At 41.3% G+C, this 24,350-nt stretch overlaps 1 protein-coding gene and 1 long non-coding RNA gene across 5 annotated transcripts in view; both read right to left on the bottom strand.

The window, feature by feature from the left end:
- Nucleotides 1–24,350, bottom strand: part of NCOA4 (nuclear receptor coactivator 4) — a 68,347-nt gene that overhangs the window by 43,760 nt on the left and 237 nt on the right. For 2 of the 4 annotated variants that reach the window (XM_072806313.1, XM_072806316.1), the window contains exons 1-3: nucleotides 24,230–24,345; nucleotides 23,706–23,828; nucleotides 20,894–21,045 (exon numbers count right to left, since the gene is read on the bottom strand). In XM_072806313.1, the coding sequence (XP_072662414.1) occupies nucleotides 20,894–20,972 (79 nt within the window). In that variant the 5' untranslated portion in view covers nucleotides 20,973–21,045; nucleotides 23,706–23,828; nucleotides 24,230–24,345. Of the gene's footprint in view, nucleotides 1–20,893; nucleotides 21,046–23,705; nucleotides 23,829–24,229; nucleotides 24,346–24,350 lie in introns of those variants that run through there. The other 2 variants (XM_072806314.1, XM_072806317.1) reach the window with 1 other exon arrangement.
- Nucleotides 677–13,377, bottom strand: LOC140621224 (uncharacterized). Its single transcript, XR_012020960.1, has 2 exons — nucleotides 13,243–13,377; nucleotides 677–900 (listed from the first exon to the last, which is right to left on the bottom strand). It is a non-coding gene; the product is annotated as an uncharacterized lncRNA (long non-coding RNA).

Here is a 24,350-nt window from a genome sequence, read left to right as displayed (position 1 = left end):
TCTCTAGGTTTTTCAGGTGGTAAAAAAGAGGCAGCATTTTTCAAGTGTTTAGAACATCCAGGCCTGTTGACTCAAAGCCTCTGCTCCTTCTATAGCCTGGCACTGCATCCTGCACACACCTACTTGGAGGGCTTGCAACAGCTGGAATCAAGTGAAAAGAACGAAAGCACCTGGTGCTCGAGCTGGAGCTCCAGGATGGCACTGCCACGCGGATGGGGCCTTCAGGCCAGGCTGTCCATCCACCACCCTCCTTCTCTCCCATCGTCCTTCCTTGACAATGTGTGTGAACCTCCCATGACCTTTGGCATTAGGGAATTCCAACAGACGCTAACCAGCCTAATGACTTAGGATGACTTAGGACACAGCTCACCTGTTTTTCAAACCACCCTCCTTTAATAGGTGTTCACTGGGGAAATAAATGCCTGTTACACAGTTACTGATCTTTGCCATGGTGGACAAGGTAAAAAAAAAGGAGAGTATTGCTATATCCATGTGAGACCTAGCCAAGTTGCCTGCCCTCCCCACGTCTTGTTACCAGGCAGAGAATGGGTTCTGAACTCAGGCTCTGCTGTTTGTCATTTGAAAATCAATACTCAAGAGATATATGATATTGGGAAAGGAAAGGCTGCTTTATTCAGGAAGCTGGCAACCTGGGAAGATAGTGGACTGACATCTCCAAGACCATCTTCCCCATCTAGGAGAAGCTGAGGTTCTTAAAGGGGAAGGTACAGGAAATGGGGAAGAGGGGTGAGGGCCTCCATGCAGGACAAACAGTGCCCCGGCAGTTCGTCCTATGTGGACATGACCCTGATCAGACCCGCCAGCATCAGTGGCAGCTGTTTTCCAAGGTGGTCAGGCTTTACCTTCTGGGAAGGGCCTTCACTCCTCAAGGACAGTGGCCTGCAAATCTCAAGGAAAGTAGGTTAGTTTTGCTATAGACCAAGAGACTTAGGTCAGTAAGCGGGGCATGCAGAAGCTTGAACTCCGGGTTGGAGTGCTATTTTACTTTTTTTTTTTTTAAGATTTTATTTATTTATTCATGAGATACACAGAGAGAGAGGGGTAGAGACACAGGCAGAGGGAGAAGCAGGCTCCATGTGGGGAGCCCAACGTGGGACTCAGTCCCAGGTTTCCAAGATCAGGCCCCGGGGCTGAAGGCGGTGCTAAACTGCTGAGCCATCCGGGCTGCCCTGGAGCGCTATTTTACTTTCAGATTTCTCTTTGGCAAATGAGGGAATCAGCTCTCTATTGAGGCAGCAAGCTCAAATGCTTACAGGAGCCAGACAGGCAACATAACAAGTGAAGAAGAGACCACTTCCCCAGGCAAATTTGTATCTTTCTCTCATTTTTCTTGAAATGCATATCATCTCTAGTCTATTTCACTTTATCTCAATTTTGACAGAGTCATATGTATAACAAATACATTTTTGATGACCTTAAAAATAAAGTTATTTTACCAGCAAAGACAGGTTTATTAAAATTGCAACTTGGGATAAGCAAGCTTTGGCAAAAACCATACGCTAGTCCAACAAAGGAAAGGAATGTTATTTTATGGAGAAGGAAGAGGAGTTGGGAGGGGTTGTTTTAAAGGAAAGTCCATTGAAGAAAAGCAAAAGGGACACCCGGGTGGCTCAGCAGTTAAGCATCTGCCTTTGGCTCAGGGCATGGTCCTGGAGTCCTGGGATCAAGTCCCACATTGGGCTTCCTGCATGGAGCCTGCTTCTCCTGCCTGTGTCTCTGTCTCTCTCTCTGTGTGTTTCTCGTGAATAAATAAATAAAATCTTAAAAAAGAAGAAGAAGAAGAAGAAGAAGAAGAAGAAGAAGAAGAAGAAGAAAAGCAAGAGTACAGGGTGATGATGGTTTCTCCTTGGCTTTCTTGCTGAAGTAGAAGATGTGAGGTATGTTTTTTCCACTGGTGCTTGTAACTGATAATTCTTTCTTGTTGACAATTTTGCGGGGGTCTGGATTGGCAATATTTTCCAGTAATTGATGCAGAGTGGTAGGGCTGGAGAGCTCCCCCTTCTGGTCTCCTGGCTCCATTATAGTGAGGTTTTCCTTTACTAATTTTCAGTTTTTACCATACGAAGGAACTGGGTGAATGTGATGATAAATGCCTGCTGTCACTCAGCACAGTTTCCAAAGATAATAGGGATGGTGGACACTGTGCTAGTCCAGGAAGAGAACTCCCACCCCTAGATTGTGTTCTTATGCTCTCTCTTTCTAGAATGCTCTTCCCCCAGATATTCAAAGCCTCGCACCATCACTGCAGATCATAGTTCAGAATGGTCCTCTGCTTGGAACGCTCTCCTTTCTTCCACACTGCTTTTTAGTCACAATATTTACCATTACCTGATACTATTTTATGTATTTGTCTATTGCCTACTTTGTTCACTGAAGTGCAAGTGCCATGAAGTAAAAACTTGACATATCTTGCTCACCACTGTAATCCCAGCACCCAGAACAGTACTCAGCACAAAGCAGGTCCTCAACAATTATTTTTTAAAAAATACTGAGCCCCAAGTAGGGATCCCCACTCGGTGGGGAGCCTGCTTCTCCCTCTGCCCCTCCCCTTGCTTATGCTTTCTCTTGCTCATGAATAAATAAAATATATTTTTTAAAGATTTTATTCATTTATTCATGAGAGACACACACAGAGAAAGAGAGAGAGAGAGAGAGAGAGAGAGAGAGAGAGAGGTAGAGACATAGGCAGAGGGAGAAGCAGGCTCCATGCAGGGAGCCCGACGTGGGACTCCATCCCGTCTCCAGGATCAGGCCCTGGACTGAAGGAGGCGCTAAACCGCTGAGCCACCGGGCTGCCCATAAAATCTTTCTAAAAAAGATTTATTTATTTGAGAGAGAGTGGGGGGTGGGGGGGTGCAGAGAGAGAATCCTTTTTTTAAAAAAAGATTTTACTTACTTATTCATGAGAGAGAGAGAGAGAGAGATAGGCAGAGAGAGAAGCAGGCTCCATGCAGGGAGCCCAACATGGGACTTGATCCAGGGTCTCCAGGATCACTGCCTGGGCCAAAGGCAGCACGAAACCACTGAGCCACCAGGGCTGCCCAAGTGAGAGAATCTTAAGCTGAGTGTGGAGCCTGACTTGGGGCTCCATCCCACGACTCTGAGATCACGACCCCAGCTGAAATCAAGAATCTGACACTTAACTGACTGAGCCACCCAGGTGCCCCTCAACAAGCATTTTATTTATTTATTTATTTATTTATTTATTTATTTATTCATTCATTCATTTAAAATCTTTTTTAAAAATATTTTATTTATTTATTTATTTATTCATGAGAGGCACACACACAGAGAAACATAGGCAGAGGGAGAAACAGGCTTCCTGTGGGGATTCTGATGCAGCATTTGATTCCAGGACCCTGGGGATCACAACCTGAGCCAAAGGCAGCCAATCAACCAAGAAGCCATCCAGGTGCCCCTCAACAAGTATTTTAAATCAATCAATCAGTGAATATTAATAAGTTACTGTTGGGGTGAAGGGTTGGAACAGTGAGGGATGGAGGGTTTACTTTTCATTTTATACTTTCTGTACTATCTAAAATTTTTGAATATCTTATATATATTACTTTTTAAAAATACCAAAATTGGGGACACCTGGCTGGCTCAGTCAGTAGAGCATGTGACTTTTGATCTCAGGGTCATCAGTTTGAGCCCCATGGTGGGTGTAGAGATTATTTAAAATATATATATATAGGGACGCCTGGGTGGCTCAGCGGTTTAGTGCCTGCCTTCGGGCCCAGGGCATGATCTTGGAGTCCCGGGATCGAGTCCCACATCTGGCTCCCTGCGTGGAGCCTGCTTCTCCCCCTCTGCCTATGTATCCGCCTCTCTCTCTCCCTCTCTGTGCATCTCTCATGAATAAATAAAAATAAAATCTTTAAATAAATATATAGATAGACTATTGGAAAGTGGGATTTGGGACTAAATACTTTTGTGTATTTCTATGCTTTTAAGACTGTTAATAAACAGTATTTTTAAAAATGGGATAATAGGACTTGTAGTTTAAATGCTGCCTTCTGGGGGGCACAGCTCAGTCAAGTAGAGCATATGACTCTTGACCTTAGGATCATGAGTTTGAGCCCCACACTGGACATGGAGCCTACTTTAAAAGAAAATAAATAAATGCTGTCTTCTGTCTTTCCAACAAAGTTCCTTATGCAGAACTTTTTTTGGAGAATACTGGTATCTATGGAAGGGTCTAGGGCACTAGAAATGAGAGGGAGAAAACTGTGTCAAGATATAACTAAAGCTTCTTCCCACTGTCTTTTGCTATTGAGATGCCCAAAAGCAGTTTAGATTTTTTTTTTTAAAGATTTTATTTATTTATGATAGAGAAAGAGAGAGAAAGGCAGAGACACAGGAGAGAGAAGCAGGCTCCATGCCCAGAGCCTGACGCGGGACTCGATCCCGGGACTCCAGGATCGCGCCCTGGGCCAAAGGCAGGTGCCAAACCGCTGAGCCACCCAGGGATCCCAGATTTCTTAAAGCTTTTTGTAAACTCCAATAGTAGGAGGGCTACACATGGCCACACCTTTTTGCAAATACTGGGAAATCATAGCTGGGGGAGGGTATCCTATTGGAAAACAAAAAGGACTCGTTTTAGACAAGTGCTATGAATTGAATGTGCCTCCTCTTCCCCTCCAATATATACTAAACTCCTATCCCTAAATGTAATTATATTTGGAGATAGGGCCTTTATGGAAGTAATTAAAATTAAATTAAGTCATGAGGATGGGAATTCCAAGATGGGATTGATGTCTTTACAGAAACACCAGAGAGTTCCCCTCTCTTTGAAAAAGCTCACAAAGAGGTCGTGTGAGCACACATCAAAAAGGCTGCTGTCTGCAAGCTGAAGGAAGAGGCTTTGGAATTGTGGGGGCCAAGGGCAGGCTTCCCCAAGATGGGACATTTTGGCACTTGGATTATTTTGAGCTGAAGGCATTTGAGACCCTGTGGGCTCACGAGAAAATTTTGCTCCTCCCTTAATCATGTAGAAGAATCTAAATTGGATCTTTCCTTCCTATTAGAATAGGGGTTATTAGCAAAGATAAATTTTATCAAGTGATCCTTCTGTATAGCAGACCAAACAACTAATTATCAAACATCTGCTCTTCTTCTTACTGTCCTGTAAATTGTGTTCTTTTTCTCTTAAGTCCTAGACCCCTACCCCATTCTCCTTAGTTCAGAATGATATATATATACCTCATTTTGCCTATCTTTGGAATTTCCATGTCTATGTAGATTTGCTACAAATATGCTGTTAAATTTTGTTTTCTCTTGTTAATCTGCTTTGCATCAATTTGATTCTTAGTCCAGCTAGAATGACCTTTGAAGAGGACAGGAATTCTTGCTCCCTTACAGAAATAGAATCCACCCTGCCAGCACCTTGATCTTGAACTTCTTAGCCTCCAGAACTGTGAGAAATAAAGTTTCATTGTTTAAGCCACCAGTTTATGGTATTTTATTTATTTATTTATTTATTTATTTATTTATTTTTAATTTTTATTTATTTATGATAGTCACAGAGAGAGAGAGAGGCGCAGAGACACAGGCAGAGGGAGAAGCAGGCTCCATGCACCGGGAGCCCGATGTGGGATTCGATCCCGGGTCTACCAGGATCGCGCCCTGGGCCAAAGGCAGGCGCCAAACCGCTGCGCCACCCAGGGATCCCTATGGTATTTTTTTTAATGGCCGCCCAAGCAGACTAATATAACAGAAAAGAAAACAGTAAGTTCATTGTTAAGTTCCACTCATGGTTGAAGTAATTAGCAATAAGTACACTATCCATAAAATTCTAGGGGAAGTGAAAATGGTATTAGATCTGTTATGTATTTATAAACATATTTATTGCACAGTAAACACACTTAGGTTGAGATGATATTTGAGGACATGGTCCCCTTTCCTCCTCAGTTAACTGTGCACACTGGTTGGTCAGCACATGTGCTATCTTCCCAACTGCTTGGCAAGGCACCTCTCCCTTCAGGCTCATGTTCTCTGTTCCACAAAGTCCATGCTCACATCCCATTACAGAATCTAATACCTATTGCTGGGCAGCCCGGGTGGCTCAGTGGTTTAGCGTTGCCTTCAGCCCAGGGCCTGATCCTGGAGACCCGGGATCGAGTCCCACGTCGGGCTCCCTGCATGGAGCCTGTATCTCTCCTGAGTAAATAAATAAAATCTTTAGGGTAGCCCTGGTGGCCCAGCGGTTTAGCGCCACCTACAGCCCGGGGTGTGGTCCTGGAGACCCGGGATCGAGTCCCACATCGGGCTTCCTGCATGGAGCCTGCTTCTCCCTCTGCCTGTGTCTCTGCCTCTCTCTCGCTCTCTCTTAATGAATAAATAAACAAATAAATAAATAAATAAATAAAATCTTTAAAAAACAATAATCCCTATTGCTTTCCCCAGTCATCTTCACTTACCTTTATCTCCCTTCCCACCTGCTATACTACCAGAAAAGAAAAATAAATAGTAAATAGTGAGATTTCCTGGGGCACCTGGGTGGCTCAGTGGTTGAGCATCTGCCTTTGGCTCAGGGCGTGATCCCAGGGTTCCAAGATCGAGTCCTACATTGGGCTTTCTGCATGGAGCCTGCTTCTCCCTCTGCCTATGTTTCTGCCTCTCTTTCGGTGTCTCTCATGAATAAATAAATAAATAAAGCCTTAAAAAAAAAAAGTCTTAAAAAATTTCCTTATTCGGTTTGTCCTGAAGTTAAAAGGAGGAGGGATTAATGTAGATAAAAATGAAAATATTTAAAATAAACAGGAAGTCCTGTGTCTATTTCCCTCAAATCAACTGCACAATAATGGGATGGTATGGACAAATCCTAGCCAATAAGGCTTGTCCCTTCCTCCCACCCTACTCTACTCCCTGGTACACCAAGGCTGAGTGTAGGGTACTTCCTACAGTAATTCAGAAGGAAGTGACTCAACGTTCAACTGTTAATTTCAAAATGGACTTTCACAGCCTATGGCAGAGATGATAGCTTTAGGAGAAAAAGGCTTTGGTGGCATTAACAAATCCAATTCTTAGCCTGAACACTAGGCATAGAAAAATACCTAAAACCAGGCAGACTAGATGAAGATCTCTTAGGCCTAGGAAAAGAGAGAGTTGGAGAAGGGAGCAATTGATTGAGTCACTGATGGGCATCCCTGAAAGGGAGCTCTTGTTCTACCCATTATCCCACCCAGAATAGGCAGCCTTAGGAAAGGGTGTGGGCCATAGAGCCTCAAGGTAAGTGGGACAGGTCTTTGAGCAGGAAAGGAAAGTTGTACTCAATTCTTGTGGGGCCCAAGGAGAGCAAGCCAGGTCTTCAAGCGTCCCCACACCACTGTACATGGTGACAGTGGCATTTTGGAGCAACAACAGCTCTGTCTCCTGGGCTCTCAGGGCAGTGAGGGAACACATCTAAAAGTGCCTTTGTGTCCTCTGAGAGGACATTGGGCCTGCAAGAGCCTTGCAATGAAGACAAACAAAACTCCTACTGAATGGAGGGATATTTTTGGAAACATTTCCAATATGTTTTCATGCTCTGTATGACCTGCTGCCTTGTAGCTTCCCACCTATAATGTTAAGGACAAAGTGTTTTGAGTTCCTACCAAGACGATGATCTTGAGGGTCAGGCCTGGTTCAGAAAAGAAATTCAAGGTTCTTTAAGATCAGGACAGAACACATCTGGGTTTTTTTTTTATATAAATTTTTATTTATTTATGATAGTCTCACAGAGAGAGAGAGAGAGAGAGGCAGAGGCACAGGCAGAGGGAGAAGCAGGCTCCATGCACCGGGAGCCCGACGTGGGATTCGATCCCAGGTCTCCAGGATCGCGCCCTGGGCCAAAGGCAGGCGCCAAACCGCTGCGCCACCCAGGGATCCCCACATCTGGGTTTATATCTATTGTCTCACAGTATTAAGAAGAGTCCCTTTGACATTCATGTTCTAAATTTTTATTGTAGTGGCTATATGACTACTCATTTGTCATCCAACTGACCACTCAAAATAGGTGAATTTTACTGTATATAAATTATATCTCTGAACTTATTTTTTTAAAATATTTATTTATTTATTTTGGAGAGAGAGAGAGAGTATACAAGAGGAAAGAGGGAAGGCAGTGGGAGAGAGAGAGAAGCAAACTCCCCGCTGAACACAAAGCCCTACTCTGTCCTTCATCTAATGACTCTGAGATCATGACCTGAGCCTAAATCAAGAGTCAGATGCTTAACTAACTGAGCCACTGAGGTGCCCCTCAGAACTGATTTTTTTTTATACAGACACAGGATGTTGAAACTAGTGAATGGAAATTTGATGAGCAACAGAATATTACATTAACTCAAAGTAATTAAGTCTTCCAGATTGCTTATTAATCACAGAAGAAAAAAGAGCAATTTCTATTGAGACTAAGTGATACTACCTAACCATAGAATCAAATCTAATTGCCAACATCAGGGTTAAAATGAGCCTCCTCCTATGATGCCTTGAGGACATTCTTTTGTGGAATTCCTGCCAAAACTGCATATCTTTATCTCATTACAAGGAAACCTCATGTGAACATGTTCTACACAATAGCTGGCCCATACTCTTCAAAATATCAAGGCCATGAAAGATGAAGAAAGGTGGAGGAGCTGTTCCAGATTAAAGGTAACTAAATAAATATTACCCTAGATTGGATCCTGGACTCAAATCTAGAATATCTGGACAATTGGTGAAGTTCAAATATAGAGTGGACCAGATAATTATTTTATTTATGTTAAATTTTCAGGATTTTGGGGTACCTAGCTAGCTCAGTTGGTGTAGCCTGAGCTACAAATTTACTACTCTTGATCTCAGCGTAGTAAATTTGGGCCCCATGTAGGGTGTAGAGATTACTTTAAAATAAAATCTTTAAAAAAAAGTTTCAGGGGCAGCCCAAGTAGCTCAGCGGTTTAGTGCTGCCTTTGGCCCAGGGCATGATCCTGGAGACCCGGGACAAGTCCCGCGTCAGGCTCCCTGCGTGGAGCCTGCTTCTCCTTCTGCCTGTGTCTCTGCCTCTCTCTCTCTCTCTCTTTCTGTGTCTCTCATGAATAAATAAAAACCTAAAAAATAAAAAAAAGTTTTAAAAAGTTTCAGGGTTTTGATAAATGTATTGAGGTTAAATTTAAGAAAAAAGCCATTGTTCTCAGGAAGTTCCCACAACTATCCATGGATATAGGGACACGATGAATACACGTTACTTTCAGATCGTTCAGATAGAGACAGGAAATGGTAACTTGTATGTGACATAATGTTAACCGTTGGTGATTCTGGGTGAAGGGTCTACAGGACTTTTTTCAACTATTCTGGAACTTTTCTGTGAATGTGAAACTAAATCAAAATTAAAAATTTTAAAAAGAGTCCTCTGTGATGGTCAATAAGTACCTGACAAGATGCTCAACATCTTTAGTCATTAAGGAAATGTAAATCAAACCACAGTGAGATACCACTTTATACTCATTAGGATGGCTCTAATCAAAAAGACAGATCAATTTTTTTTTTTTAAATTTATGATAGTCACAGAGAGAGAGAGAGAGAGAGGCAGAGACACAGGCAGAGGGAGAAGCAGGCTCCATGCACTGGGAGCCCGACGTGGGATTCGATCCCGGGTCTCCAGGATCACGCCCTGGGCTAACAAAAAGACAGATCAAAGCAAGTGCTGCCAAGAATAAAGAGATATAGAAACTGAATGAAGTTCCTTAAAAAGTGAAAGACAGGGCAGCCCCAGTGGCACAGCGGTTTAGGGCCGCCTGCGGCCCGGGGTGTGATCCTGGAGACCCGGGATCGGGTCCCACATCGGGCTCCTGGTGCATGGATCCCGCTTCTCCCTCTGCCTGTGTCTCTGCCTCTCTCTCTGTGTCTCTGTTAATAAATAAATAAGAAAAAAATTAAAAAAAATTTTTTTTATGATAGTCACAGAGAGGGATCCCTGGGTGGCGCAGCGGTTTAGTGCCTGCCTTTCACCCAGGGCGCGATCCTGGAAAACCGGGATCGAATCCCATGTCGGGCTCCCTGTGCATGGAGCTTGCTTCTTCCTCTGCCTCTCTGTGTGTGTGTGACTATCATAAATAGATAAAAATTAAAAAAAAATTCTTATGATAGTCACAGAGAGAGAGAGAGGCAGAGACACAGGCAGAGGGAGAAGCAGGCTCCATGCACCGGGAGCCCGATGTGGGACCGGATCCCGGGTCTCCAGGATCGCACCCTGGGACAAAGGCAGGCACCAACCGCTGCGCCACCCAGGGATCCCAAGAAAAATCTTTAAAAAAAAAAACAAAGACAGAGTTACTATTTAACTTAGCAATTCCACTCGTAGGTATATACCCAAGAGCACTGAAAACAGGTACTCAAATATGTACTTATACATTAATGTTTATAGTAGCATTATTCACAACAGCCAATAGGAAAAAAAAGATAGGTAAAAACAAGCCAAATGTACATAAAAATGAATGGATAAACAAAATATGATCTATCCATACAATGGAATATTATTCAGCTGTAAAAATAATGAAGTATTAAAAGAGGACTCCAGCTAACTTCATTTTGACCTCAGTCAAGTACTTTCTAATTCATTGAGTTCTCTTCAGCTTATCTCTTAGCTCAGACAAAAAACCTTGTGGGCAAAGCATCCCCGATGCTAACTGAAACTACTCACACAAGCAATAAGGACTGCCCCGAGCCAGCAAGATCCTGCTTGATTGACTCCAAGGCAACCTGATCAACTTGAACTCAGATGGGCCAGCTGCATGTACCCACCAACCTTTGTCCCATATTTCCCTTATATAAACCTGAAGTATACTCGGCACTTTGGAGATAGTCTTAGAGACACTAGTCTGCTGTCTTCCTGGTGTTGGCCTCGCTGAAATAAACTTGTTTCTTGTTTCACCATTGTTCATCTCTGCCTGTGGATTTTATCAGTGGCAGTTGGCCGAACTTGGTCTGTTTGGGACCCCTGGAACCAGGGGCTTTTGTACCCCATGCACCAGCTATAGATCCAAAGAGACCACATGACCAGAGACAATGAATGTCTCCCCAGAAACATGAGGAGACAGGAGACTGAAGACCACATGGGCACCCCCTCCAAAATCTTGATTCTGTGTAATCCTTAAAACCTAGGCATGCCCTGGCGAGCAGGAGAAAATTCCCCAAAAAAGCTGAGATGAAATTGTCTGCCATCCCAGTGGGATGGGGGCTTGAAATCAAAATTAAGTTGATGTGTGCAAAGTAACAAGATGCAGTTTCTTTTGCTCATTTGGGGCACTGTAATACTGTGATTTATAAGAAATATATATATGGTCTTTATCCTCATTCCTAGCAGAGTTCCTAAAACCCTTGGGATTTCCTAAATGATAGGAGCAATGAAGGTGTCTTTTGTTATTCATAACAAGCCCCTTTCCACTACATCTATATTTATGTTAATGACGGGAATTTGAAAGCCTCTAAGTGTGGGGATTAATTGCTAGGGGAACCATCCCTGTTATTAGAGGTTATTGGAGGCTTCATCTCAGCAGAAGGGAAGGGGTGGAGGTTGATCAATCACTAATGGCCATGACTTAATCAACTATGCCTATGTAATAATGAAGCTTCCATAAAAGCCCAGGAGGGTGGGGTTCTGAAGCTTCTGGGTTGGTGAACAATGGGAGGTGCTAGGAGAGTGGCACCCAGAGAGGAGGGTATGAAAACTCCACGCCCTTCCTCACATACCTGCCATATGCATCTCTTCTATCTGGCAGATTCTGAATTATATCCTTTTATAATAAATCAGTAATCCAGGGATCCCTGGGTGGCGCAGTGGTTTGGCGCCTGCCTTTGGCCCAGGGCGCGATCCTGGAGACCCAGGATCGAATCCCACGTCAGGCTCCCGGTGCATGGAGCCTGCTTCTCCCTCTGCCTGTGTCTCTGCCTCTCTCTCTCTCTCACTGTGTACCTATCATAAAAAAAAAAAAAAAAAAAAAAAAGTTAAAAAAAAAAAAAATCAGTAATCCAGTAGGTTAAATATTTGCCTGTGTTCTGGCAGTGCTCTAGCAAATCAATCAAACCTGAAGAGAGGGTGGTGGGAACCTCCAATTTATACCCAGTAGTCAAAAGCACAGATAACAATCTAGATTTGAGATTGACATTTGAATTGGGTGGGGGGGGAGTCTTGTGGGCGTAACCCCCTAACCTTAGGATCAGATGCTATCTCCAAGTGGAAACTATCAGAGTTGAGTTAAACTGTAGGACACCTAGCTGGTGTCTGGAATCAGGAAATTGCTTGGTGAGTGGAAACTCCTACCCAAACATGCACACATTTGGTGACCAGAAGGGAAATTAAAAGATCAAGGGCTCTGTTAGCCCTGGAAAAAAATCTATTAAGGAAGTATCTGTTCTTCCTAGTTACCTATATCTTCCTAGTTTTACTATGCTTTTTTAAAATAAAAAATAGATTTTGTAAATTTTTTAAAAATTATTTATTTATGATAGTCACACACACACAGAGAGAGAGAGAGAGAGAGAGGCAGAGACAGGCACCCAGAGATCCCGATTTTGTAATTTTTATACATCCTTTCCGGCAGCTATTGAGATGATCATATGGTTTTTCTTTTTTGACTTTCTTCTTTTTTTTATCCTCTTTTACACATTTTGCCCACCCACACCACTCTCCATCTCTGGCTACTGGCAATCTAATCTGTTTTCTGTACCTATGAGCTCATTGTTTTTTTGATTGCACATACAAGTGAGGTCATATGGTATTTGTCTTTTCCTGTTTGCCTTATTTCATTTAGCGTAATGCCCTTAGGATTCATCCACATTGTTGCATAATAAAATCCCATTTCTTTATTCATTCATCCATCAATGGACACTTAGGTTGTTTCCATATCTTGGCTATTATAAATAATGCTGTAATTATAACCAAATCAACATGACTTTGCCCCTTGACAGAAACTATACCAGGTAAGCTGTTGGACAAAGGAAACTATTTCCAGCAAATAAGGAATATCTTCCAAAGTCCTGTCTCCTGGACAAGGGTAAATGGGCTTTTATTTAAGGTTAGGATGAATATTTAGATAGGGAAGCCTTGTCATGGTAGAGAGAGAGGGAGGCATAAAGTTGTGCATGCGCCTTTAGGAAACATGTCTCTGTACACACTGTATGTTAGGTAAATGAGGCTTGTGTTCCTCCTTGGGTGGAAATTTTAATATTAGAATGAGGTAAAGGTAGTTGTGGGTCATTCTGTACTTGAGGTCATTCCCTGGTCTGCCTCTGCAGGTATGAGTCAGGGGTTATGCTCAAACTGGTTTGGGTGATTTGGGCAGTCTGGGCCAGCAGGAAGTCTTGTCTGGGTAGTCACTATTGCTTGAAGGGGTGCTTTGGTTTTCATTTGTCTGAATTAAAAGATAAGTGGAAAGAAGAGCTTAAGGAAAAATGTGGACAAAGGTCAGTGAGTATAATAAGCAGGTGGGCAGTAAAGGTCAGGTCTTAGGATCTATCTGGTGACACAATGAATGTCAGGGTGGATACATCTTTATGAATTAGGGTTCACATTTTCTTCAGATAAATACTGAAATGTGGAATTGCTGGATATGGTGGCTCTATTTTTAGTTTTTGAGGAAACTCCATACTTTTTTCCATAGTGGCTGCACCAGTTTATAGTCCAACCAATAGTGAACAAGAGTTCCCATTTCTCTACATACTCACCAACACTTTTTTCTTGTTTTTTTTTTTTTTTTTTTTAAAGGATTTTATTTATTTATTCATGAGAGACAGAGAGAGAGAGGCAGAGACACAGGCAGAGGGAGAAGCAGGCTCTATGCAGGGAGGCTCTGGGCTGAAGGTGGCGCTAAACCGCTGAGCCACCAGGGCTGCCCTCTTTTTTTTTTTTTTTTTAATAGGTGAGGTGATATCTCGTAGTTTTGATTTGAATTTTTCTGATGATTAGTGATGTTGAGCACCTTGTCATGTACCCCATTGCCCATAAGTATGTCCCTGGAAAAATGTCAATTTAGATCTGCCCATTTTTTAATTGGATTGTTTGGGTTGTTTTTGTTGTTGTTTTTTTACTATTGAGTTGTGTGAGTTCTTTATATATTTTGAATATTCACCTCTTATCAGATATGTCAGTTTTGCAAATTTTTCCCATCCTGTAGGTTGCCTTTTCATTTCATCGATATTTTCCTTCCTGTGCAAATCCTTTTTAGTTTGATATAGTCCCACTTGTTTACTTTTGCTTTTGGTGCCTTTGTTTTCGTGTCTTTAATCTATTTTGAGTTAATTTTTGTGTATGGTATAAGACAGTGGATCACTTTCTTTGGCCTTTTAAGATGGCAACTTATTTATCAAATTCCCTTTTATTGGAAGACTGTTGCATACTTGGGAAAAAAAACCTGTTACGGCCTATTGTTACTGCAATGAGTTTCTGGATTCTGCTGGCTAATAGTAATTTAAGATATTTGCTTTAATATTCTCAAAGGCTGCCCTCTGATAATTTGTTGCTGCTATTGTCATCTCTGTGCTGCATTCCTCTGGGGGATATTCCTCCAGAGGATGAAATCCTGGTTGTTCTCCTCCAGGGGGAGATATGGAAGAATGTGACTAGAAGGAATCCAGTCTAGACAAGGAAGGGCTGGCATAGATTTGCCTTGAAATGAAGTCATGATGGAAGAGCAGCCAGGCAGAGAGCATAGGTCATTGCATGTATTTAAAAACTATGAAGATCAATGAAAAAAGGCAGCAGCAAGCTTCATGGTAAAAAAAAAAAAAGAAAGAAAGAATATCCACTTAAGTCAGGAATAATACAAGAATGCTATTTCTTACTACTTAAAATGGCTTTGGAGGCATTTAAATAAGAAGAGGTTTAACATTGGTTAATTAGTTATTAGTTAATAGTTTGTTGCAGTTGTTGTTGTTTTGGACTTGTTTAGTGACTTTCCTGTACTAATTTTGTAGTCTGTTTTCTTTGTCATGTATGGCCACTGAAGTCTCTGCTCACTTAACTTAGTGGTCCAGCCAATGACTGGAAAGAGATTCCTTAAATGTCTGGCATCAGTAAGTCTCCCAGCCTTTGCCAAGAGGTCTGTGTCTATGTGTTAGGGCATACTTAAATTTGGCAATTTACAGCTCAGGCTTAGCCTTCACTTCTTGCTTATACAGAGCCTCAACACTAACAGGAGGGGAGAGATTAGGGCCTTCTCAAGTCTTAACTGGGCACATGCACTGGCTTATACGTCAACTGGCCTCTAGCTCCCCAGGAATATGTTGGAACTTTTCAAAGTCTTCTATGGACATCTCATTCTCCAAACTTCCTTTTCAGTTTTTGGGCAGTTTCTTTTTCAGTTCTACAACTGTTACCCTTTTTCATGTACCCGCTATGTTAAACAGTCACTACAGATTTTTTCTTTCTTTTTCTTTTTTCCCTTTCTTTCTAAGGATTTTTATTTACTTATTTGACAGAGAGAGAGAGAGAAAGAGCAGAGAGAGAGCAAGCAAGCACACAAACAGGGAGAGCAGCAGGCAGAGGGAGAGAGGGAGCCTGATTGGGGGGGCTCAATCCCAGGACCCTGGGATCATGACCTGAGCTGAAGGCAGACACTTAACTGACTGAGCCACCCAGGTGCCCCTGATTTTCTTTTTTTAAACAAATGTTCCAAGAGAAGGTTATTCACAGTGAGTAAGCTCTGAATGAGGTCAAATAAAGATAAGCTTTGTGAGTGGGAATTTCCAGGAGACTCTAAACAGGTCAGCCTATATAATTATCTGGGAATAGGGCTCTTTCAGGAGCCCCAAACTTGTCTGGTCTCTCCAGTGGTTGTTGCTGATTGGGTTCTACAGCTACCATGTTGTGCAGCCGTTGGCTTTCAAAGAAGGAAACCAGAATTGTGCAGCTGTGCAGCTACCATGTTGTGCAGCTACCATGTTGTGCAGCTGTTGGTTTCCAAAGAAGGAAACCAGAATAGGGCAAGCATAATTCTGAAAAGCTCCCTGTTCTTACCGTGATTCAGCTATTTTTCTTGAATAAATGTTCCTTGGATTGTTGTCTTTGGTTCATCTTCATAGTTCTAAGAAAGTTGATTTTGAATTTTTTTGCCAGAGTTTTCATTGCTTTTATGGAGGAATGGATTTTTGGATTCTTAGTCTGCCATTCCATTCTCTAGTGGAATTTTGATGTTTCCTTTCTTACATTTCTGAAGTTTATTCCTAGGGTATTTTTGTTGCTATTTTAAATATAACATTTTCTTTTTTAAAAAGATTTATTTATTTATTCATGAGAGATAGAGAGAGAGAGGCAGAGACATAGGCAGAGGGAGAGGCAGGCTCCCTTAATGGACCTGATGTAGAATTTAATCCCAGGACCCCAGGATCACAACCTGAGCCAAAGGCAGATGCTCAACCACTGAGCCACCCAGACTTCCCTATAACATTTTCTTCCACTATATTTTCTAATTGGCTTTTGTTTTTATTTAAGAAACCTCTTTAAAAAAAAATTTCAGTATAATTGATATACAGTGTTATATTAGTTTCAGATATACAATATAGCAATTCAACAATTCCATACATTACTCAGTGTTCATCATAAGTGTTCTCTTAATCCCCTTCACTTATTTTACCCATCCCCTCACCCACATCCTTTTGGTAACCATCTGTCTATTCTCTATTATTAAGAGTTTGATTTGGGGGTACCTGGGTGGCTCAGTGGTTGAGCGTCTGCTTTTGGCTCAAGGTGTGATCCCAGGGTCCTGGGATCAAAGTCCTGCATCAGGCTCCCCATGGGGAGCCTGTGTGTGTCTCTCATGAATAAATAAATAAAATCTTGGGCAGCCCGGGTGGCTCAGAGGTTTAGCGCTGCCTTCAGCTCAGAACCTGATCCTGGAGACCCGGGATCGAGTCCCACGTCAGGGTCCCTGCACGGAGCCTGCTTCTCACTCTGCCTGTGCCTCTGCCTTTCTCTCTCTCTCTCTCTGTGTCTCATGAATAAATAAATAAAATCTTTAAAAAAATAAATAAAATCTTTTTTAAAAAAAAAGAGTGTTTTTTTGGTTCATCTTTCTATTTTCCTTTGTTTCTTAAATTCCACATATAAGTGAAATCATACAGTATTTGTCTTTCTCTGACTTATTTCACTTAGCATTATATTCTCTAGATCCATCCATGTTATTGCAGATGGGAAAATTACATTCTTTTTTTTATGGCTGAGTAACCTTCCATTATATATACATGCCACATATTTTTTATCCATTCATCTATCAATGGACACTTGAGTTGCTTCCATATCTTAACTATTATAAATTATGCTGCAATAAACATAGGGTGCGCATGTCCCTTTGAATTAGTGTTTTCAATTCTTCAGGTATCTAGCACTGGAATTACTGGATTATATGGTAATACTATTTTTAATTTTTTGAGGAATCTCCATATTGTTTTTAATGATAGTTGCACCAATTTACATTCCCACCAACAGTGTAGGAGGCTGCTTTCTTCTCACATACTCACCTTGTGTTTTTTAATTTTAGCCATTCTGACAGGTGTGAGGTGATATCTTGCTGTGTTTTTGATTTGCATCTTCCTGATGATGAGTGATGTTGAGCATCTTCTCATGTGTCTGCTGGCATTCTGAACGTATTCTTTGGGGAAATGTCTGTATGTGTCTTCTGCCCATTTTAAAATCAGATTATTTGGTTTTCTGTGTGTTGAGTTGTATCAGTTCTTTACTTTGGATACCAACCCCTTATCAGCTACAACATTTGCAAATATCTTCACCTATCCAGTAGATTATCTTTTAGTTTTGTGTGTTGTTGTCTTTGCTATGCAGAAGCTTTTCATTTTTGATGTAGTTTTAATAGTTTATTTTGGCTTTTGTTTCCCTTGCCTCAGGAGGCGGATCTAGAAGGATGCTGCTACCACAATGTCAGAGAAATTACTGCCTGTGCTATTCTAGGATTTTCATGGTTTCAGGCCTCACATTTTGAGGTTTTGTGTGTGTGTGTGTGTGTGTGTGTGTGTGTGTATGGTGTAAGAAAGTGGTCCAGCTTCATTCTTTTGCATATAGCTGTCCAATTTCCCCAATACCATTTGTTGAAGAGACTGTTTCTGATGGCATATTCTTCCCTCTTTTGTCAAAGATTAGTTGGCTATATAATTGTGGGTTTATTTCTAGGTTTTCTATTCTGTTCCATTGATCTATGTGTCTATTTTTATGCCAGTGGTATACTGGCTTGAATAATACAGCTTTATAACATAATTTGAAGGCTGGAATTGTGATACCTCTAGTATTGTTTTTCTTTCTCATTGCTTTAGCTATTTGGGGTCTTTTGAGGCTCCAAACAAATTTTAGTATTTTTCTAGTTCTGTGAAAATTGCTGTTGGTATTTTGATAGGCGTTGCCTTAAGTCTGTAGGTTGCTTTGGGTAGTACAGATGTTTTAACAATATTTTTTCTTCCAACCCATAACCATGGACTGTCTTTCCATTTCTTTTTTTTTTTTAAGAATTAATTAATTAATTAATTTATTTATTTATTGGAGAGAGAGAATGAGAGAGCACACAAGCAAGGGTAGCAACAGAGGGAGAGGGAGAAGCAGGCTCCCTGCTCATCAGGGAGCCTGATGCAAGGCTTGATCCTAGGACCCTGGGATCATGACACGAGCCAAAGGCTTAACCAACTGAGTCCCCCAGGAGCCTCTGTCTTTCCATTTTTTTGTGTTGTCTTCAATTTCTTTCATCAGTATCTTATAGTTTTCAGAATACAGGGCTTTTACAACTTTAAGTTTATTCCTAGGTATTTTATTATTTTTAGTGTAATTGTAAATGGGACTGTTTTCTTAATTTTTTTCTCCTGCTTCATTATTAGTGAATAAAAATGAAAGAGCTTTTTGTACATTGATTTTGTATCCTGTAACTTTACTGAATTCATTTATCAGTTCTAGTAGTAGTCTCTCAGATTTTCTATATATAGTAGCATTTCATTTGCAAATAGTGAAAGTTTTACTTTTTCATTACTAATTTGGATGCCTTTTCTTTCTTTTTGTTGTCTGATTGCTGTGGCTAGGACTTCCAGACTATGCTGAAGTAAAGTGGTGAAAGTGGGCATGCCTGTCTTGTTCCTGATCTTCAGGGAAAAGCTCTTAGTTTTTCCCCACTGAGTATGATGTTTGCTGTGGGTTTTTCACATATGGCCTTTTTATGCTGAGGTATGTTCCCTCTAGAACTACCTTGTTGAGGGCTTTTTATCATGAATGGATCTTGTACTCTGTCAACATTTTTTCTGCATTTATTGAGATGATCATGTGGGTTTTATCGTTTCTCTTATTGATATGATGTAACATGTTGATTGATTTGTGAATATTAAAACACCCTTATATTCTGGGAACACATCCCACTTGACTGTGATGAATGATTTTTTTATTGTATTGTTGGATTTGGTTTGTTAAATATTCTGTTGAGGAAACTGGCAGTTGATTCTCCTTTTTTTTGTAGTGTCTTGCGATTTAATTTTTAAGAGTTCTTTATTTATTTATTTTTTTATTTTATTTTATTTTTTTATTTATGATAGGCACGCAGTGAGAGAGAGAGAGAGAGAGAGGCAGAGACACAGGCAGAGGGAGAAGCAGGCTCCATGCACCAGGAGCCCGACGTGGGATTCGATCCCGGGTCTCCAGGATCGCGCCCTGGGCCAAAGGCAGGCGCCAAACCGCTGCGCCACCCAGGGATCCCATAATTTTTAAGAGTTCTTTAATATCTTCCTAGTATATTAGAGATATTAGCTATTTGTCTGTTATATACATCGCAAATATTTTCTTTTGGTTTGCCAATTGTTGTTTGACTTTATGATGGCTTTGACCATGAGAAATGTTTTATTTTTATGCATTCAAATTTATCATTTTTTTTTATTATTACAGATTTCAAGTCATAGTTAGACTCTACTTATACTGAGGCTAAAGAGGAAGTCATTTGTCATGTCACTTGCATGATTTCGGTTTTTGCATTTAGATCTTTAATCCAGTTGGAATTTATTTTTACGTGAAATGATAGTTACGGTTCTACTTTTATCTTATCCCAAATAGCTACTCAGTTGTTTCAGCAGTATTTTTTTTTAAGTCCATTTTTTGGGGTGCCTGGGTAGCCTTTGGTTCAGAGAGTGATCCTGGAGTCCTGGCATTGAGTCCCACATTGAGTCTCAATTGCATTGAGCAGTCCCATGGGGAGCTGCTTCTCTCTCTGCCTATGTCTTTGCCTCTCTCTCTGTGTCTCTCATGAATAAACAGATAAAATCTTTTTTTAAAAAAGGAATGAAGCAAATGGGTGAGCAAAATTATCATGATGCAGGAGCATTTCTTAGTGGTTTAGCTTTCATTAAACAGTCAGTGTAGGAACTGGACTCCTAGGAGGGTTACAAAGTCTCCTGGTAAGACTTGCCAACCACTTCTGGGAATGATGATGGCATTACTTGAGGCTGCCTTCTGATGTATTTGGGCATTACTTGAGGCCTGCCTTCTGATGTATGTGGGCAATTAGCAGAGTCAAGGGGAGGTTGGATAAACACGGGGAAGGGTTATTTAATGTCATATAGTATCAAAGCTCTAAAGACTTGCAGCTGATTTAAAATTCCAACTCTTGAATCTTTATCAGGCCACCCTAGAGTTAAAGCCTTGACTCACTCTCAAATTCAGAAAAAGAGAGCTCAATGATTAACAGAGGCAGGGAAAGGGCTGTGGGAGAAATGCATCCCTGACAGCCCAAAAAGTGCTGCTTGTTGACATATAAAGTCAGAGTTTAGAATCAGTAAGTAAAGCTGCTTGATTCCCATAACTCATCAGACTCTATTACTCTGTATATGGATCAGCTTTTCTACCAAGGTCAGAGAGCAGAGATCTGTTAGAGGAGCATGTTGTACTTACTGTGGGGTGCCTGGTTTCTGGGTTGTTTTATAGGGAAGCATTTCTGAGTCACCTCATGTGGAGCCTCTGAATTGCCCATTCTTGTAGAAAATCTTTTCTTAGGCACTTTAAATGACTCTTAGAAGAACTATGGCTTACCCACGTTGGAGTTTCTGTAAAATAAAGCAGGGTGGCTAGACTTATTTTCAAGAAAGTAGAGTTAGAAAAATCAGTCCTTACGTTACATATAATACATTTGATGGTCAACCTCAAACATTGATATTTTAGATCTGTAGGTATTTCAGTGCAACATCTGAGAGCTATGCATTATGAAAGCATAAAATGTATTATTCCCCAGTTTTCTCAGCCTGTGATGCTGTAAAGATGTAAAATTAATCCTATGGAACAGAAAAAGCATTACAAGTTATTTAATACCTTTGACTTGAATTCTACCTTTATTGAAAAGGCAAGCAGCTAGTGGTCTACATTATTGTGTGTACCTTTTCTTTTTTAAAGATTTTTATTTATTTATTCATGAGAGACTTCTAGAGAGAGGCAGAGACACAGGCAGAGGGAGAAGCAGGCTCCATGCAGGGAGCCTGATGTGGGACTCGATCCCGGGTCTCAAGCCCCGGGCTGAAGGCGGCGCTAAACCGCTGAGCCACCTGGGCTGCCCTATTGTGTGTACCTTAAGTTAGAAACTGTTATAAAATGGAAGGAGATTTTTGTGATCATCAGTATTTCAAAAACACTTCAGATAAAGGTCACCTAGAATAATGACATTTTAAGAGTTGTAAACCCACCTTGCGGGTAGTAGTTTGTTGAAATAAGGGTTTTACCAGAAAGGAGGAACAATGTCATAAATAAATTTGTGAGTCTTATTAAAAAGAATTTGGTGGCCTGGGTGGTGAAGTCAGTTAAGCATCTAACTCTTGGTTTCAGCTCATGTTGTGATCTCGGGGTCCTGGAATTGGGCCTTGGATCAGTCTCTGTGCTCAGCGCAGTCTGAGATTCTCCCTCTCCCTCTGCCCCTCCTGCTTATGCTCTCTCTCTCAAGTAAACCACCAAATCTTAAAAAAAATTTTGGTGAGCAGGGTGATTGGCAAACTGTATCTTGTAGTTAAGAAATCTAACTTGAAGACTGTAGAGCTTGACAGTTTTGGGATATAGTTGCACACATTTGCTGCTCATGTTTCATATACTAGTGCAAAATGATAACTGGTAGTAATTTTGAGGCCGTCCATTTGGCCAAACTACCAGATACATAATTAATAAAGTACTATAATAATATTTTAAAAACAACCGCCATTTAAAAAATTTTTTTTTTTCAATTTTTATTTATTTATGATAGTCACAGAGAGAGAGAGGCAGAGACATCGGCAGAGGGAGAAGCAGGCTCCATGCACCAGGAGCCCGACGTGGGATTTGATCCTGGGTCTCCAGGATCGCGCCCTGGGCCAAAGGCAGGCGCCAAACCACTGCACCACCCAGGGATCCTACAACTGCCATTTTTTAAAAAAGCACATAACTTACAGTTAGTAGACTTATTAAAATGGGTCAGAACTATATTATTGGATTTTTAGGTTTGTGGGTTCTCATAAAACAAAATGCACAAGTCCTATTATCAGAACCACAGAGGGCTAGCAATACATACAAAGGAACTAGCTAGCAATACATGCAAATCAACTACCTCTAACCAAATTGGGGGCTTGGTTAGAGATGGTTGGTTACAATTCTAAACTCTAATGCTATAATCACACCATTTGGACCACATAATTACTTAGAAAATCAGCTGGATTTGAGCACTCTTAGTCACAGGTCCAAATTCATTTGCATATGTTAATACTAAGGCTATAGCATTGGTCATTTTATAAATACTGTGCTTCACACTGTAATGTAAAATGTGTATATTTAACACTGCTTGTATAAATTATATAAATGATAGCAAATTTGGATAAATTAAAGCTTTTAAAATTATTATTATTGTTACTTTTCCATTAGTACCTGTAGCTTCAGCAATGACTTTGTAAAACCCTGTCTTAACAATGACCAATTTTGTAGCTTTTAACATTCTGGATTTTCATTTGTTTTTGAGAGAGAGAGAGAGAGAGAGAGAAAGCACACGCAGGCTAGTGCAGGAAGGGGCAGAGAGAGAGAGAGAGAGGAAAAATCTTTTTTTTTTTAAATTTTTTATTTATTTATGATAGTCACACAGAGAGAGAGAGAGAGAGAGAGAGAGAGAGAGAGAGAGAGAGAGGGAGGCAGAGACACAGGCGGAGGGAGAAGCAGGCTCCATGCACCGGGAGCCCGACGTGGGATTCAATCCCGAGTCTCCAGGATCACGCCCTGGGCCAAAGGCAGGCGCTAAACCGCTGCGCCACCCAGGGGTCCCGAGAAAAAATCTTAAGCAGACTCCAAGCCAGCATGGAGCTGAGGCAGGGCTGGATCTCTTGATTCTTTCATGACCTGAGCTGACATCAAGAGTTGATTGCTTAACTGACTGAGCTACCCAGGCGCCCCTGGATTTTCAGTTGTAAGGCAGATTTTGGCAGTGGCTTTTCTCTTATTAAATCCTCTAATATTAATGAACAATGAAACATCCATTAAACTATTAGGAAATACTACATATTACATCGGATTGTGTAATGCTGAGAAGTTTATATCTTCAACAAAATTGTTAGACCTGTCCCTGACTTTGAGCAATAGCCACATTATAGTCATAAGTGAAAATAAAGAGAATATGCCATTGTTTCCACGATGTGAAAATTAAAATCCTGTAAATCATAAAACACCCCAATTCCTATCATAACTATTTAAAAGATTGTGAACTTACCAAAATGCACATGAAGTAAGTTTTTTGTTTTTTTCTAAAGTAGGCTCCGCATCCGATGTGGGGTATAACTAATGACCCTGAGACCATGAGTCGCATACTGCACTGAGCGAGTCCGCCAGGCACCTCCAAACAAGAATATTACATATTTGATACCATGTCCCTGCAAGATATGTTTCTTCCTTTTTCTGAGGAGGAAGCTAGCAGAGGTTAAATAACTTGCCCTTGGGCACAAAGGAACGAAAAGAAACTGGGATATTTAATTAGAGAAGTAAATTGGTCTGGCACAAGAGGGATTAAAATCTGGATCACGGAGTGCTAGTAGGGAGCGGGGAGAGTCGAAGATATATTCGCAGCGGGGACCAGATCACAAAGGATTTTTGCTTGTCTTATGAGAAGTCTGAGCTTGCATCTGTGGACTCACTGTCGAGCGAATCCGAGTGAAGGATCTTAAGCAGGCCCTGCCTACACACGGAGTCGAAAGCGAGCAAACTGATGGTCAGGCTGCTCCGCCCTTCGCCACTTACTGAGCACCGGCGTGAAGGCCCAGCGGGAGGCAGCAGAGCGCCCCGGCGGGGCCAGCTTTCCGTCCGCCCGCGTGACTCGACGGCGAAGGCCCTAGCCGGGTGGTCCCACCGGCTACCTCGC

Source organism: Canis lupus, chromosome 29 (genome assembly GCF_048164855.1).
Source record: "Canis lupus baileyi chromosome 29, mCanLup2.hap1, whole genome shotgun sequence".
NCBI lineage: Eukaryota > Metazoa > Chordata > Mammalia > Carnivora > Canidae > Canis > Canis lupus.
This window is presented reverse-complemented; position numbering and strand designations above follow the sequence as displayed.